Here is a 16,186-nt window from a genome sequence, read left to right on the forward strand (position 1 = left end):
TGCTATTTTCCACATAATTGTAATATGTCATATTTGAAAGACACGTCCACCTTTATGTTCACACCAAAGCCATTAAATATCGTTATTACTAATACATAACATTTTTACCAAAACATAATTAAAAAGGATTGATGCACTCTCACAGGGCCACATGAGGGCGCACAAATAGCTCTTTGGCGGCTGGTTAAACGCTGAGGCTCTGCCGACCAATAGGGAGCTGGGTTTCGTTTCATTAGGAAGTAGAAGTGTGGCAGTAGCTGTCACAGTATGTGGCCGCGGTTTACAGGATGGCGAAGCGTGTGTTTGTTACCGTGGGCACAACGAGCTTCGACCAACTGATCGACTGTGTGACTGCAGAGGAGAACATCACGGTAAGCGCTGACACAGCCAGCCTTCCTGCTGTGTGACTCTGTTAGTGTGTTATCTGTGTGTATCTGCAGGCTGACAGTCATTCCAACTCTGATACATAGCTAACACCTATGGCATGGCTCATGCACTGCAATATGCGGAATGTACACAAACGAGCATTATAGATAATATATTCACACACACATGGAGGGGCTGGGGAGGAGAAAATGAGACACATGGAGGGGCTTTTGGGCAAAGGGAATATGAGACATATAAAAGGGCTGGGGTGCTGGTATGGGACAGCCCTGGGCATACTGGCTCAACCTCTGCCCTGTGATGTGTCTGTGAATGCTGGCTGCATGAGGTTAATGTTTGTGTGTCTGTGCTGGCTGTGTGTTGTATGTGTGTGCTGAACCACATAATGTGAGGCCCCTGCCTAGAGGGGAGGAGGGGTGTGTTTGTGTTTTTTTTTTTTTGTTTTTTTTTGTAGCCTGTCCTGCTTATCTGTCTGCAGGGACGGGGTATGTTCCCGACTGTGGTTCAAAACCCCTGGGGATCGAAGGTTAAGGGGTTTCTTCAACTACCATTACCAGTTCTGCTTTAATAAGTGGTCATGGTAGTAGGAGTCTGTGTGTACTGTGTTTCTGCTTATAACTCTGCTCAAGCTGAGATATTTGCTCTTGTGTGATGGGGGATAGTTACTCCCCTGGCATAAGTAACTTTGGCAGCCCAGATCTCTGTTCCACACTGCTAAAAAGGTCTTGTCGTCCGCAATCACTACATGCTAGCAACAGGCGTAATTAGCAGTTATAGTAATAGCCATTCACAGTTCTGGCATTTAGTCAGTCTGAGCACAGACTTGGAATACTGGCAGCTTTGCGGTCACTCAGCGAGTGCTGGGACTGTGAGGGAGCGATTACTGGCAGAGGTGCAGACCACATTCTACCTGCCTTGGCCTTGTCCTTCCTGTCGCAGCTGAGCCACTTGACCGCAGCATGCCAAAATTTTTTAAAAAATTGCCCAACATGCACTTTGAGTTAGTCAAATGGTCCTATCAAACAAACCCTTTTCTATGAGAAGCATTTGATTGGAACATGGAGGGGCATTGCTAAGGAACTTCTTTAAATATGTTCAGTATTATTTAAATTTATATAGTGCTAGCATATCCTGCCATGCTTTATAATGATATAAATGGATTATCTGACAAAGTAATAGTAAAAAAGAAAGTGATTTAATGATATTATTAGAGACGAGGTGAAGAAGGCCCTGCTCAAACGAGTTTACAGTCTATTTAGGTGGTAAGTGAATAGTAAGTAAATGTATCTTGGCTGTACACAACAGTAAGTGAGGTGTGTTACGGCACCCCCAGGCGAATTTTAGTTCCGCCGATTTTAGTTCCACCCCCAGGCATAAAAGGGTTAAACCGCCGTTTAGTAGATCTTCCCCTTCCAGATATACAGGCACAGCTACTGCAGAACACCAAACTCCCGAACAGGATACCAAGTAGCACTCCAAACTCACGAACTGGAACCCTTACAAATAGCTGCTAGCAGACGAACAGGAAAAGCAGACAATCAGCTTACACTCCTGGCAATCAGTCTCTAACAGCATACAGTAAATTCCCCCAAGAAAATCCTCCCCTCTGCCTGTGATACGATGTTACACAATGGTTTAACATAATTATCACAGACAGTAAAAATACAGTTTTTCCACATATCCTGTAACTTTAAAACCATAATTCCAATCTTCATAAAAATTACATATTTAAACTCAGCATACTTTAAACATAAACACTCTCAAAATCATACAAATCCCCCCAGTGGATAAAAAGATAGCCGGAAGTCCTTTATGACTTTCCTGTAGAAAAACGTCTAAGTCCCATTCGAAGGCACGAACAGGTCAGTTCGTGCAAATAACACATTAAAACAGGATGTTCGAATTGTCGAACGTACTTTGACTTTTACCGAAATGTCGAAGTGGAGGCGACGGTAAGGGTCAGCGGTGCTAGTGTATTTGCATAGCCGATTTTAGTTCCACAGATTCTTTAGCATACACCGCTGACCGCGTTCGACTAAATTAAAATGGCTGCCGCCACGTGTTCCTTTGTCGAATGGCGGCCACTTAGACAACTTCGGCACTTTGGCTGCATCCGAAGTGCCATATAAAAAGTGTCAATCCTTCCTCACAGTATTTAAAGGGCCAGAATGAGTGACATACACTCACGTATGGCCGAATACTGTTTTTAAACGGCCCAATCTCCCAGGGCCATAGTCCAAAGGCAGCAGGCGGGCAACCAGGCTTCTCCAATGCAATGTGGCGAGATTGCTCTCGTCACAAGGTGGTCTGATAGTGAATCAAACCTGAATTTCCCAGATCTATGGTAGTAAGCCACTGCACTAAAACAGGGCTCGACAAATCCCAGGTCGTCATGGTGACTAGGAATTTTGTCCTGGCACTTTGGTGTTTGTTAACCCTTTTCAGCAGAAGTGGGGAAATGCAAGTGGCGAGGGAGTTGTAATCTTCCTGTTCTTTTTGCTCTGCTCCCTCACGTGCCCTGCTGTGATGTCAGGAGCCGGGGTATGATGTCACTCCGCCCCGGCATCACTAAACAGCGCGTGAAGAAGATCCCGCCGCTTGCCACCAATTGTTACGGCACCCCCAGGCATAAAAGGGTTAAACCACCGTTTAGTAGATCTTCCCCTTCCAGATATACAGGCACAGCTACTGCAGAACACCAAACTCCCGAACAGGATACCAAGTAGCACTCCAAACTCACGAACTGGAACCTCACAAATAGCTGCTAGCAGACGAACAGGAAATGCAGACAATCAGTTTACACTCCTGGCAATCAGTCTCTAACAGCATACAGTAAATCCCCCCCCAAGAACGAGACAGAGCTCCGTGTTGAGAGTCAAGCAGTGGTCTGTTTAATTGTTTTGATACAGTAGCTTGTGGTACAATAATAAAAAAAACAAAAAAAAAACATGCAGGTTTCCCAGGACAACTTGCAGGCACCCAGCTACGAAGGGGGGAGCCCTCAGCTCTGCGCCAAGAGGAGCTGTTGGCAGTTAAGTACAGAGACAAGAAGGGTGTGTATCTTTTTACCACCATCAACACTGAGAGGAATGTTGGAGAGCTGAGAGCACAAGGAGGCCAGTGTGCATCAAGGCCTATAACCAGCTTATGGGTGGGGTTGATCTGGCAGATCAGCTGCTGCAGCCCTACCTAATTATACGGAAGACAAGGGCCTGGTAAAAAAATAAAAGGTTGCAAACTACTTAATGTAGATTGCAACCCACGATGCTTTTTTGTTGTGCACAAAAGCAAACCCCGGAATGCAACTGACTTTGTTACTGTTTCAGATCCAGATCATTTTGGGGATTTTGTACCGTGATGCACCTACTCCCCGGGCGGTCATGGGAGAGTGCAGAGTTTGGGCTACACATTTTATTTTTAAAATTTCCCCCCCCTACTGCGGCAAAGCAGAATCCCCCAAAAAGATGCAGAGTCTGTTTTAAGAGGGGGCAGAGAAATTATACGTGTATAACTGTCCTGATTGCCCTGGACAGCCTGGACAGCCTGGACCCTGCATTGAGGACTGCTTCAAACGATACCACACACTGGTCCATTTTTTTTTTTTAAATGGTTACATTTATCCTACGTATGGGGGGTACTCACGAGGCCTTGCAGAAAACAACCTGGAGTGTTTTCTTGCAATAACCAACAGGCTCCCTTAAAGGGGGGGGGGGAGGTGTGTGGGTGTGTGTATATGTATATCAAAGCACTCCATATACAATACCCCGGGGTGTTTATGTTTCAAATATATACACTTTCATGGCAATAAATAAAACTGGGGTACGTGATAAGCCCCAAGCGAAAAATATAGGCGTATCAGAAGAAATAATCTCAATTTCAACTCAAATTACATGTCATACAATTGTAACTGAACCTTCCCAAGATCCTGGCAAACCTATGCATGGGGGGCATGGGTGTACTCAGGAGGCCTTGCAGAAAACAACCTGGAGTGTTTTCTTGCAATAACCAACAACAGGCTTCCCATAAATCACATACAAGTGTGTGTGTGTGTGTGTGTGTGTGTGTGTGTAAAAAATGTAAATTTAAAAATTACCACCACACATTTTCTATTTTTTTGACTAAAACGATTGCATTAAAGGCATCAAAACACTCCATATACAATACTGTGGGGTATCAACTTTTCAAATATATGCACGCTCATGGCAAGAAAATAAATTGGGATATCTAAAAAGGCCCCCCAAAAAGAAAATGGGCAAAGAAGATATGTCAAATTTGAAAAACACGTCAGAAGTTTGGCATTGCACCCCCCCCCCCCCCCCAAACAACCCAACAAAGGTAAATCACTGTACTCAGGAGATGTTTCTAAACACATATTGGGCTGTTCTTTGGCATTAACCCTTAATGTTCTCAGTACATGTATTCTTAAATTGCTATGTGTGTCAAACAAATCACCAGTTATTTTTTTAATTTGGCATAGATTGGTGGTAAAATGGTTGCATGGAAAGAGTCAAAATACCCCACGTTTAATACCTTAGGTTGTCTTCTTTTAAAAAAATATACATGTGAAGGGTTATTCAGGGATTACAATGTAACTTGTGTTATTTTTGGGGGAAAAAATGGTTTGGAAATGGCAAAGTGCTACTTGTACTTATTGCCCTATAACTTGCAAAAAAAAACCTTATATTTCTAAAATCAGGACAAAATTTAGAAACTATGTAGCATGGGTGTTTTTTTGGCAGTTGTAGATGCATAACAGATTTTAGTGGTCAAAGTTATCAAAAGTGCCTTTTTTCACTTTTTTATAGCAAATTATATGATATGATGAAAATAATGGTATCTTTAGAATGACCATTTAATGGCAAGAAAAACGGTATATAAAATGTGTGGGTATAGCTGAACACAAACACTGCAGAAATTTAAAAAGAGGCCTGGTCCTTAACAGTAAGAAAATTGAAATACGGTCTGGTCACTAAGGAGTTAAAGGCTAAACTATCATAACTGGGTGGATGTTACTCCTTTCCTACCCTCACTAAATTTGCTAGGATGGATTCGTCCTCACAACTCCCCTATAGGCTCACAGTCTAATGGTATTGGTATGTACTGGCTTAGACTCGTGATTAGTGAGCACTGTTTAGCTCTTGTCAGTTAATGCCAGTTGCAAGACATACAGCTATCTTCTATGGGAAGCCTTGGCTGGATACTGATAAACACTTGATGCTGTTAAACATTTCCCAACCTAATCAACAGCACTTTAAGCATTATCAGAAATGTAGTTCCCAAGGATCTGGCACTGTTTTGTGTGTAATGGTAACTACTACAGCTTTATCCATAACATATGTCCACCTCTTGTAAGGGTCATTGAGCTTTCCTTTGGGCTCATGCCCCAGGACAGCAATGCTAGCTAGCAATGCCTCCTGGATATAATGACTATAATATATATTATATATTTATTCTTTACAGATTCTCAAAGGCCTTGGCTACAATAGATTGGATCTTCAGATTGGCAGGGGGACCGTAAACCCCAAACCTTATAGTACTAATAAGTTTACAGTGGACGTGTTCAGATATAAACCATCACTTGCGGAAGACCTCAAGAAAGCGGATTTAGTCATAAGTCATGCTGGTGAGTAATTGCTTAGTGGGGTACGTTGCTTGTAGGTTTTTCTACATTCCATTTAAATAGGTAAAGCTTTGCATATAAAATATTAAAGACAAAACCCTCAGCACACGGTGCAATCCAAATGGTTGTGATGTCCCCTTAAAGCTACTTATAGCATTGTAGGGATACAAATAGGGCAGTGGAAAGCGGACCAATCTTGATGCATTTAAATCTTTATGACAGACCTGTAAATATTGCTTTTCACTTATTTTAATTCCAAAACAATCAGAAGACATATGTTAAAAAAATACTTTGTATTATATAGGGCAGGAATAGGCAACCTTCGTCACTCCAGATATTGCTGACTACATCTCCCACAATGCTCTCACAGCCATAATGTTGGCAAAGCATCATGGGAGGTGTAGTCCAAAACATCTGCAGTGCCGAAGGTTGCCTATTCCTGATATAGGGCCTGGTATTTTGTCAAAATGTGGCAATGGTGATTTCTTTGATATCTACAATTCAAAAATATTTTTTTTTGTTCTCCATGTTATATGTTTAACCCCTAAAAGGACACTATAGTCACCAGAACCACTACGGTTCAATGTAGTTGTTCTGGTGTTTACAGCCTGTCCCTGTAGGCTTTTCAATGTAAATGCTGCCTTTTCAGTCACTCAGAAGGCCACTAGAGGTGCTTCCCAGTTAAGTGTGCAGCACCTACGTTTAGCGTCTCCCTACATGGAGATGCTGAATGTTCCTTATAGATTACCATTGATTCAATGCATTCATGAGGAGGTGCTGTTTGGAGTAGCCTTTTTTTCCGCGCATGTGCAATAGCTTCTCATTGGATTGATCATCAAGATAGATGGGGTCAGTTACGGTGAGTCCGGTGTCGCAAAATGTTTTTCACTGCAACAGCTACTCGAGCACTATAGTGTGGGGTATACATATGCTTTCCTAACAATATAATGTCCCTTTAAGGACTGAGGTGATTTGTCCAAGTGCTGAACCAAAACAAAATCTAGAATTTATTCTATGTCCCCCATGTAGGCCTGGACTGGCCATTGGGCAGACCAGGGAAATTCCAGGTGGGCTATCCTTGGGCTGAGGCCCACAGGGGAGATCAAAGGATCTCCCTTTCCAGCACATGCAGAGTCGGCGGTATTGAAGTGCCGGCCTTGCTGTGTGCCTTCACTGCCCACAGACTATGCGCTGCAGGAGAGTGTGGGGAGAGGAACACCCGGGAGCCTGAACGTTCCTACCGCAAGCTACACAATTCAGAGCATTGCCGCAGGTTACCATGGCAATGCTCCGTGGAGCTTGTGAGATGAGTAAACTCTGCATATATATATATATATATATTATAGAAAATTGTAAAGATGATAGCACTCTCAGGACTCCAATATAAGATTTAACTTTTAATGATTCACAGGATAAAAGATCGACGTTTCAGTCTGCTATACACAGACTTTCATCAGGACTAATGTTAACAGTACAAATACACACTTATATACACATAAAAGAACAAGCAATTAACTTACCCACCACCGGAATTAACTCCCATTCACTGTCCAGCCGGACCGAAAAACGCGCGGATTCTGCCATGGGTCACGTGGCGACAAGGGGGGCGGCATCGTCATTCAAAACTATTCTGACTACCGCTCCGAAATCCTGGGACAGCTCTCGGATCAATCTACCTATTTGAAGTTACAAAAAGATCCTACAGAACAGGTTATCCGTATGATTGAAACCTGTCTGATGCGAGGCCTTCATTCTAATTAAATTTCTGTGGAACTATTCACGTACCTGCAATCAACAACACCTAGAACCCCAGTGCTATATACACTGCCCAAAGTGCACAAGAATAAAGAGATACCTCCCGGACGCCCCATTGTGTCTGCAATAGGGGGCGTATTGGAACCATTGGCAAAGTGGTTGGACCACTTATTTAAGGAGACTATAGAACACCTTCCGACGTGTATTAAAGACACCCCGAGCTTCATCAAGCGACTGTCTGACACGCTGTTACCATCTGGACCTATGGTCCTAGTGACGTGTGATGTAAAGAGTTTATACACAGTGATACCGCACCAAGAAGGTATTGATGCAATGAGATCAATTTTAGCTGTGTCCGCACACTACAGTGGTCCTCCAATAGAGTTTACATTGGAAATATTGGACATCGTGCTGTCTCAAAACTATTTCAGATTTGAATCTGAGTGGTATAGGCAGATTGCAGGTACATCCATGGGTGCTGCAATGGCACCCATGTATGCAAATGGCTATATGTTTAATTTTGAGACCATCTATATTTTGGAACCATATAAAGGACGGATCCTAATGTATGTCCGGTATATTGACGACATCTTTATGCTAGTCAGAGGAGATGTAATAGAAGTGGAACAGATGATTGCTCAGATCAATCTATGCACGTCCAATATAGAACTTACAGCGGTGGTGGATGAGTTTACAGTTGATTTCTTGGATGTCAGGGTAACACGTAAGGACTCCAATCTAATCTATACACTATACTCCAAACCCACAGACCGTAACACGCTATTACAGGCTAACAGCTTCCACCCGACAGCATTAAAACATTCATTGCCATATTCACAATTCCTCCGGGTATTGCGCAATAATTCTGATTTCAACAATGCTCAAGATCAACTGAAGGATATGTGGAATAAGTTCCAGGAGCGGGGATATAGCAGCTATGTGCTACAGAAAGCACTTAATAGGTGCCTCACAACTGTAGATCCTTCATCATCCACAGCAAAGCCCAAGAGATTGGTCTTTCCCACTACCTATACCACAGCATCATCAAAATTCAAGGAAATCATCTGTGATAACTGGAGAATATTGAAAAATGATACCACTCTACCGGACATTTTCAAACAACCTCCAATGATTTGCTATAAAAGAAACAAAAACCTGAAGGATTTACTTGTGAAGACCGACCCCACACACTGCTATCTGAAGGATACAATGTCGCAGAACCTGGGATGTTTTCGTTGCCTGGGTTGTGTAACCTGCGGACACATGATCCCCGGGAAAACATTTACCCATCCACACACAGGTAGTAGCTATCGAATACAGCACCGTCTGACTTGCACCAGTGATTTTGTGGTCTATAGACTTATGTGCCCGTGTGGGTTGACTTACATCGGAAAGACCGATCTACCCTTGAGAGAAAGGATACGGAATCACAGATCAAGCATCAGGACGGCGTATAGGGATAAGAAGTCTGATCTACCGGTTGCCAAACATTTCCTCGAATTAGGCCATACTCTTCCATCTATGAAACTGATGGCCATTGACCATGTTCCTATGCCTAGAAGGGGTGGTGACCGTAAAAAGATGCTCCTACAAAGGGAACTATATTGGATCAGGACTCTCCAAACTGTCCACCCTAATGGGTTGAATGAAAAGTACTCACTGTCTGCCTTCTTATGAGATACTTTTCGATGACATATCCTTTCTTTCTCTTTTCTGTTTTTGAATACGTTTATCCTGACACTGTCTGTTGTGGGAGATTGATGCCCACCCTACGGGTTATGGCACCATCTCTATTACTCAGCATGTGATGATTTGGAAGGCGTGGGGAGGGTCCGTTTTGTTGTATAATTTCTACCCTGACACCCCAGGCCTTGTTTGTCTATGTGATTTATGCCAGATAATTGGGGGGGACTTGGGGCTTCCTGGGCCCTCCTCTTTAGCGCCTGTGACTACTATTGATTCCATTATCCCCGTTGGTAATATATGTGCACCTTCTTACCCTAAGGAGGTGGAGTTGGGATGACGATGCCCACCCTGGGGGAAAGGCACACATCCTAACTCCTCCGTACTATAGGATATGCATCTCTTCCCCGATGCCTTGATACTTTGGATACTATAGCATTTCCCTGCATCCTGAGATACTTTGCTTCCTTGTTTTATAGGAGGGTATCGTTTACAAGTGTACACATCTATTATGCATTCGGTAGAATCACGTTTATTCCCTATGGATATTTGCTCCAGTAGTTACTGTGTCTTCATTTGTGTTCTGGCACATATGGCGTTAATAATATTAGGGGGTGTATCCACCTAGGGTGATAGGCGCTCATCTATATTTTCTGACTAGTTATCTTTTACCTAGGAGCTATCCTGTACTTCGGAAAGGGCACTTTCCCTGAGGAATAGGTATATATATATATTTAGGGGTGTTATTGGGAGAATTATGTAAGTATCTATTTTTTGATAATACTCAAGATATGTGCTTCCTATGACTAATCTGGATGTCTATGCTACACTTACTATTTTATTATCTATTTGTTTGTTTCTTTCTGCTATATCTTGTTGCCTGTTTCGTGCTGTAGGTCTAATTACATGGGTATGCATGCTTTGTCTGCACAATTGGGCTGTAATGTATACATCCGGTTTAATGCTGTAAGATATAATATTCTCAGTACAGATTACCTGGGGGATGCCCGTTAGAAATATGATATTTGAAGGCTTTCCAGCTATGTTTTATTTGTTTTTATGTTGCTATGGACACGGAGGTCGCATAGCAACACTCTCCCAATGAGGCTGCAATCCCGGCCGATCACGTGACGTGGTAATGACGCCGACGTCACGTGATGACGTCACGTACGCACACGTGACCCATGGCAGAATCCGCGCGTTTTTCGGTCCGGCTGGACAGTGAATGGGAGTTAATTCCGGTGGTGGGTAAGTTAATTGCTTGTTCTTTTATGTGTATATAAGTGTGTATTTGTACTGTTAACATTAGTCCTGATGAAAGTCTGTGTATAGCAGACTGAAACGTCGATCTTTTATCCTGTGAATCATTAAAAGTTAAATCTTATATTGGAGTCCTGAGAGTGCTATCATCTTTACAATTTTCTACATTTTTGCTTGACAAGCACCAGGCGAGTAACTTTTTATTTCATGGAGTGCAAGATTATTTTCTATTATATATATATATATAATTTTTTATTTTTTTTCCAATAAGCATATTTGCTCCGCTCCCATACTCCACACAATATGTAGGCCCTATACCAGTGATGGCGAACCTATGGCACACGTGGCACGCCGGGCCCTCTCTGTGGGCACGCGGCCATAGGTTCGCCATCAATGCAGAGTAGGCACCTGCCTGCCCAAAACGTCAGACTCCTACTCTGCTTTCTTTTCGGCAGGACCGGAAGCAGGGGGGAGGCATCTAGGAAGCAGCTCTCCTGTCTTGCCGCGAGCTGTGTAGAGCATTGCCGCGCATTACCATGGCAACGCTCCACACAGCATCGCGCAGGAAGACAAGAGTTGCAGGCTCCTGTCCTACATACTTACCACCACCTGTGTTGTTCCCCCCTCCCCTTCACCAAAGGTGGTAAGAAGGGAGGGGGGGGGGGGGGATACTGAATCATCATTCGGGTCGAAACATACATCATATCAGATGTAAACAAACATTTTGATTAAAATAATATTTTTTTGTAAAAGACCTGAGAGTGCATCCCTTTTCAAGTTATATATATATTTTTTTTTTTTTTTTAAATCTTAGGTGCAGGAAGCTGCCTAGAAGCCCTTGGAGAAGGAAAACCTCTCATTGCGGTCGTAAATGAAAATCTCATGGACAATCATCAAACTGAGCTAGCGAAACAACTTTATAAAGATGGACATCTCTACTACTGCACATGCAGGTATCTTATTAATACAATATATTTTATAAGCAAATTCTAAACCATCAGAGGTATGGAAGTTAAGGGAAACTACTAAATATATTTGGGGGGACTTAAAAGGTCCCTGCTATTATAGTGAACTCTGTCCCTTCTTTTTCTTTTTAAAGTACCACTGTAGTCACTCAGACCACTTCAGCTCAATGAATTGGTCTGGGTGCCAGGTCCCCCAGGTTTTAACCCTGCAGTTGTAAACATAGAAGTTTCAGAGAAACTGCTATGTTTACACTGAGGGTTAATCCAGCCTCTAGTGGCTGTCTTCCTGACAGCCGCTAGAGACGCTTCCCCGACGCTCAATGCAAAAATCGCATTGAGCATGCAGAAAGTCCATAGGAAAGCATTGAGTAATGCTTTCCTATGGGCAGTTTGCATGCGCATTCGGCTCCACTCGGGAGCTGACGTCCGAGGGGGAGGAGAGGTCACCAGCGCAGAGGGAGCCCGGCGCTGAATTAAGGTAAGTGGCTGAAGGGGTTTTAACCCCTTCAGCCCAGCGGGACGGGGGGCCCTGAGGGTGTGGGGACCTAAGGACTATATAGTGCCAGGAAAACGAGTTTGTTTTCCTGGCACCATAGTGGTCCTTTAAATATGTAGTGCTAATTGTCTTTACTTACTGTTTCCAGCACTAAGACACAGTTATTGCAGCACCATGATGCCTACTTCCTCATCATTAAGAAAAATGCCTACTTGCTGACTTTAAGTCCAACCAAATGCTTCTCATAGATATGCATTTTGGATGAAAAGCTCATACATTTCAAATGCTGTGCTCAGTCAATTAAATGCTTTTCATAGAGAAGCACTGAATCCAACACTTCTCTGTGAGAAGCGTCAGGCGACATTCAACATCCTTAGGCAGTGTGTGAAGATGTTGAGCATCAAAGAAAAGAGTCTGACTCAGTTGTGGGTGCAGAAGCACCATCTAGTGGCTGTCAGTGTGATAACTAGTGTATTTAACCCTACAATGCAAACATTGCCTTGTATCCGAAGCAGCAATGTGTTCATTGTAGGAGTAAAGTGTTGCAAATGAACCCTCTGCCAAACATTTGTGTCACTTGGTAGTATGGTTATGCTAGAAATAAGACCATATTATAACTGATTCCAGCAGTCTCGTCACCAGTGTTCTCAGTCTGCATTTCATAAAAACTATTTTAGTAGTACACACTGATATTTTTCACTACTTGACGGTTCGTGAACTTTGCTACTCTGACCTATTTATTTATTTTTATTTGGATTTAGCATCAGGAGTATTGTGAGCAACAGCACATACTGTTACTTGAAATGGTCAGCTAGTAATATGCTGAGAGTAGCAGCTGGTGGTCTAGACTACCACTGGCACCCAAGGTAGGTCGTTCAGATCCGTGAGGAAGCAGTGTGGACAGGAGCTTCAGGGTTAAACCGTCCGAAAACACTTTTATCCCGTTAGGTAAGATGTCACCTGGGACTCCAGTGCCCATTATAACTTAATTTAAATGAATTGGAGGTTTGAATCAAACCAAAAGTATTCCTTTGAAAGGAACACAATATTCAAAAACTAACCGAACCAACCAGGAACCCCCCATTCAAGTCTATGGAATCTGTTATTTTCCCATAAATGCCTGCCTAGCAGAGGTTTGTGGAATAACCAATGTATCCTTCTGCAGCAGTGCCATTATTACATGAGTGGAAATGTATAAACTAAAAACAAACAGTGGTTTGGCTGCTATCAGTTTATGTACAGCTAAGGCCGCCGTTTTGTGAACCAAGCTGAGTACAAAGATCGGCAGAGACTCTAGCCACATATGGCCACTAGATGGCACTCTTGCTTATAAAAATTGCTGTGAAGAACCTTCTGCACCATTCATGCCAGTTGCAAGACACACCACTATCTTCTAATGCAAAGGTGTTACGGTGCTTAGGGTGACCCTCTATCTTTTTAATTTCTTGCCACTACAGCCATAGTTTTATTGTAATTGAGAAACTGGCATTATACAATTCAGAATAGAGTCAGTTGTTAAACAAGTGCGTTAAAGAATGAGATTTGTAAGATTTGTGAAAATATACTCTATATTTTATATTCTAATAACTTTTTTTTTTTTTTTTTAGCACCCTTGGGAATACATTGCTAACAATGGACATTTCAGCTCTGAAGCCATACAAACCTGGACATCCAGAAATATTTGCATCATTTTTAGATGAAGTTATAGGGTATAAATAGCAGAAATGTATTACCGTATATACTCATTTTTTGTGCTGAAAAAGCCCCCCTCGGCTTATACTCTATATTATGGCAACTTGTAATGAGCCCGGCGGTTCTGGGGGCGCTGGCAGCAAGCTGTTACTTAACTTTCCTGCAGCTCCCCAGTGTAAATCTCGCAAGACCCGCGGCAGTCAGAACCCGTGGCAACGATCAGCGCGGCACGCAAACCGTGAAATTTACACTGGGGAGCTGGAGGAAGCTGCTGGGAAGGTAAGTAACAGCTTGCTGCCGGCCCAACCACTGCTCAGCCCATACCACTGGACCACCAGGGATTAACATATCCCCCTTCCTGGCCAAGTAACAAGCAGGGAGGGGGGACAAAATAAAAAAAGTAAAAAAATTAAATATTACAATAATATTAAAATATTAAATGCCCACCCCGTTTACACACACTCTGCATCATATACACACCAACACAAACTCTGCATCATATACACACAAACACACACTCTGCATTAATTATATACACACACTACACAAACATTGCATTCATTATGTACACACACTCTGCATTCATTATATACAAACACACACACTGCATTCATTATATACACATACTGTAAATAAATATTGAAAAACATTTATTTTTACTTTTACCAGTAGCTGCTGCATTTCCCATCCTAGGCTTATACTCGAGTCAATACGTTTTCCCATTTTTTTGTGGTAAAATTAGGTACCTCGGCTAATATTCGGGTCGGCTTATACTCGAGTATATACGGTAACTTTGTTTAAATTTATTTTTATGATATGCCATCAACAATGTGTAAATAATTTGGTAATAAAAAAAAATATATATTCATGGTCTTATTTTTTGTTTAGAATCTGTGAAAGCCTACATTTTAATAACAAAAATATAAATTGAACTGGCCTAGTAAATATGTAGGTAGGATGATCTGTCTGTCTTACTATAGCTTTTAAGTTGGCATGGAATATCCTGCAGGTTTGGTGTGAGCAGGGTTACATCTGCTCACACTGGAGAGATCAACATACCAATACTGACTGATCAGATATGACACATTTTAAAATAAAATGGCTGAATGTGAAAGTCCCTTTAGCCTCATTAAAGTTGTAGCAGGTTACTGGGGCAGTTGAGATGAGTGAAGTGACCCTCAGTAAGGGCTTCCAGTAATTTCCTTTGAATATCACAGAGCTCACGATAATATTAATTAATGTATGTATGTGTGAGTATATTTGTGGTCGTATACAATAAGCAGAGTTATAGCAATGGTGGTGTGCCGGAACCGATGTTCGGGTAGGCCTGTAAAAGAGGGCAAAAAGTTTCAGTTTACACTGAATACGTGTTGACATTTCATAACCAATACTTTAATGCATGTCTCATTTTCCTCTCAGGTTGAGGGATATATATGGCATATGCAGATGACTATACTGTCCCAGCCATAATATGTACTGGGATATTACTAGAGGTAGTAGGAGCAGCACATATTCTTTTAGAATGACCTGAAAATGTTGACGGTTGTATTCGAGTAACTTTAAGTGTTGTGAGCTAGTTAACCCTTTAAGGACTGAGGACATACTAGGTACGTCTGACAAAAAACGGTCCTTAACGACCGCGGACGTACCTAGTACGTCCTCGCAGTCCAGTCGGTGTTCCTCTCGATCTGGGGGGACTGTCTGACAGGCAGGCTTCTGTTAAAATAAATTTTTTTAATAATTTTTCATTTTTTTTTCATGTATGTGTGTGTGTGTGTGTGTGTGTGTGTGTGTGTGTGTGTGTATGTATATATATATATATATATATATATATTTAAATTCTATGTGCATATTTATGTAATATTTTTACATAATTAAGTAATTTTATTGATTGCAGTTTGAGGGACCTGCATAACAACCCAGGCCAAAAGTCCATAGCATTTAATTTGCTAGCACTATATTTAACTCTGTAACTTTCTATGACACCCTAAAACCTGCACATGGAGGGTACTGTTTTACTCGGGAGACTTCGCTGAACACAAATATTAGTGTTTCACACACAAACGGCACTTTCACTGATGATATTGTTGTGATAAGTTTTACTGTTTTGAAACACCAATATGTGTTCAGTGAAGTCTCCTGAGTATAACAGTACTCCCCTGTACAGGGTTTATAGTGTTTTTGAAAGTTACAGGGTCAAATCTAAAGCTTGATTTTCCATTTTTTCACATTAAATGTGCAAGATTTGTTATGTTGCCTTTTGAGAGTGTATGGTAGCTCAGGAATAAGAATTGCCCCATAATGGCATACCATTTGCAAAATAAGACAACC

At 42.0% G+C, this 16,186-nt stretch overlaps 1 protein-coding gene across 1 annotated transcript; it reads left to right on the top strand.

The window, feature by feature from the left end:
• The first annotated feature begins 223 nt into the window (after positions 1 to 223).
• On the top strand, positions 224 to 14,649 carry LOC134572178 (UDP-N-acetylglucosamine transferase subunit ALG13 homolog). Its single transcript, XM_063430986.1, has 4 exons — positions 224 to 371; positions 5,845 to 6,007; positions 11,517 to 11,655; positions 13,771 to 14,649. The coding sequence occupies exons 1-4, from the start codon at positions 288 to 290 to the stop codon at positions 13,880 to 13,882; spliced, it is 498 nt and encodes a 165-aa protein (XP_063287056.1). The 5' UTR covers positions 224 to 287; the 3' UTR covers positions 13,883 to 14,649.
• The last annotated feature ends 1,537 nt before the right edge of the window (positions 14,650 to 16,186 follow it).

The sequence above is a fragment of the Pelobates fuscus genome, chromosome 9, assembly GCF_036172605.1.
Source record: "Pelobates fuscus isolate aPelFus1 chromosome 9, aPelFus1.pri, whole genome shotgun sequence".
NCBI classification, from domain to species: domain Eukaryota; kingdom Metazoa; phylum Chordata; class Amphibia; order Anura; family Pelobatidae; genus Pelobates; species Pelobates fuscus.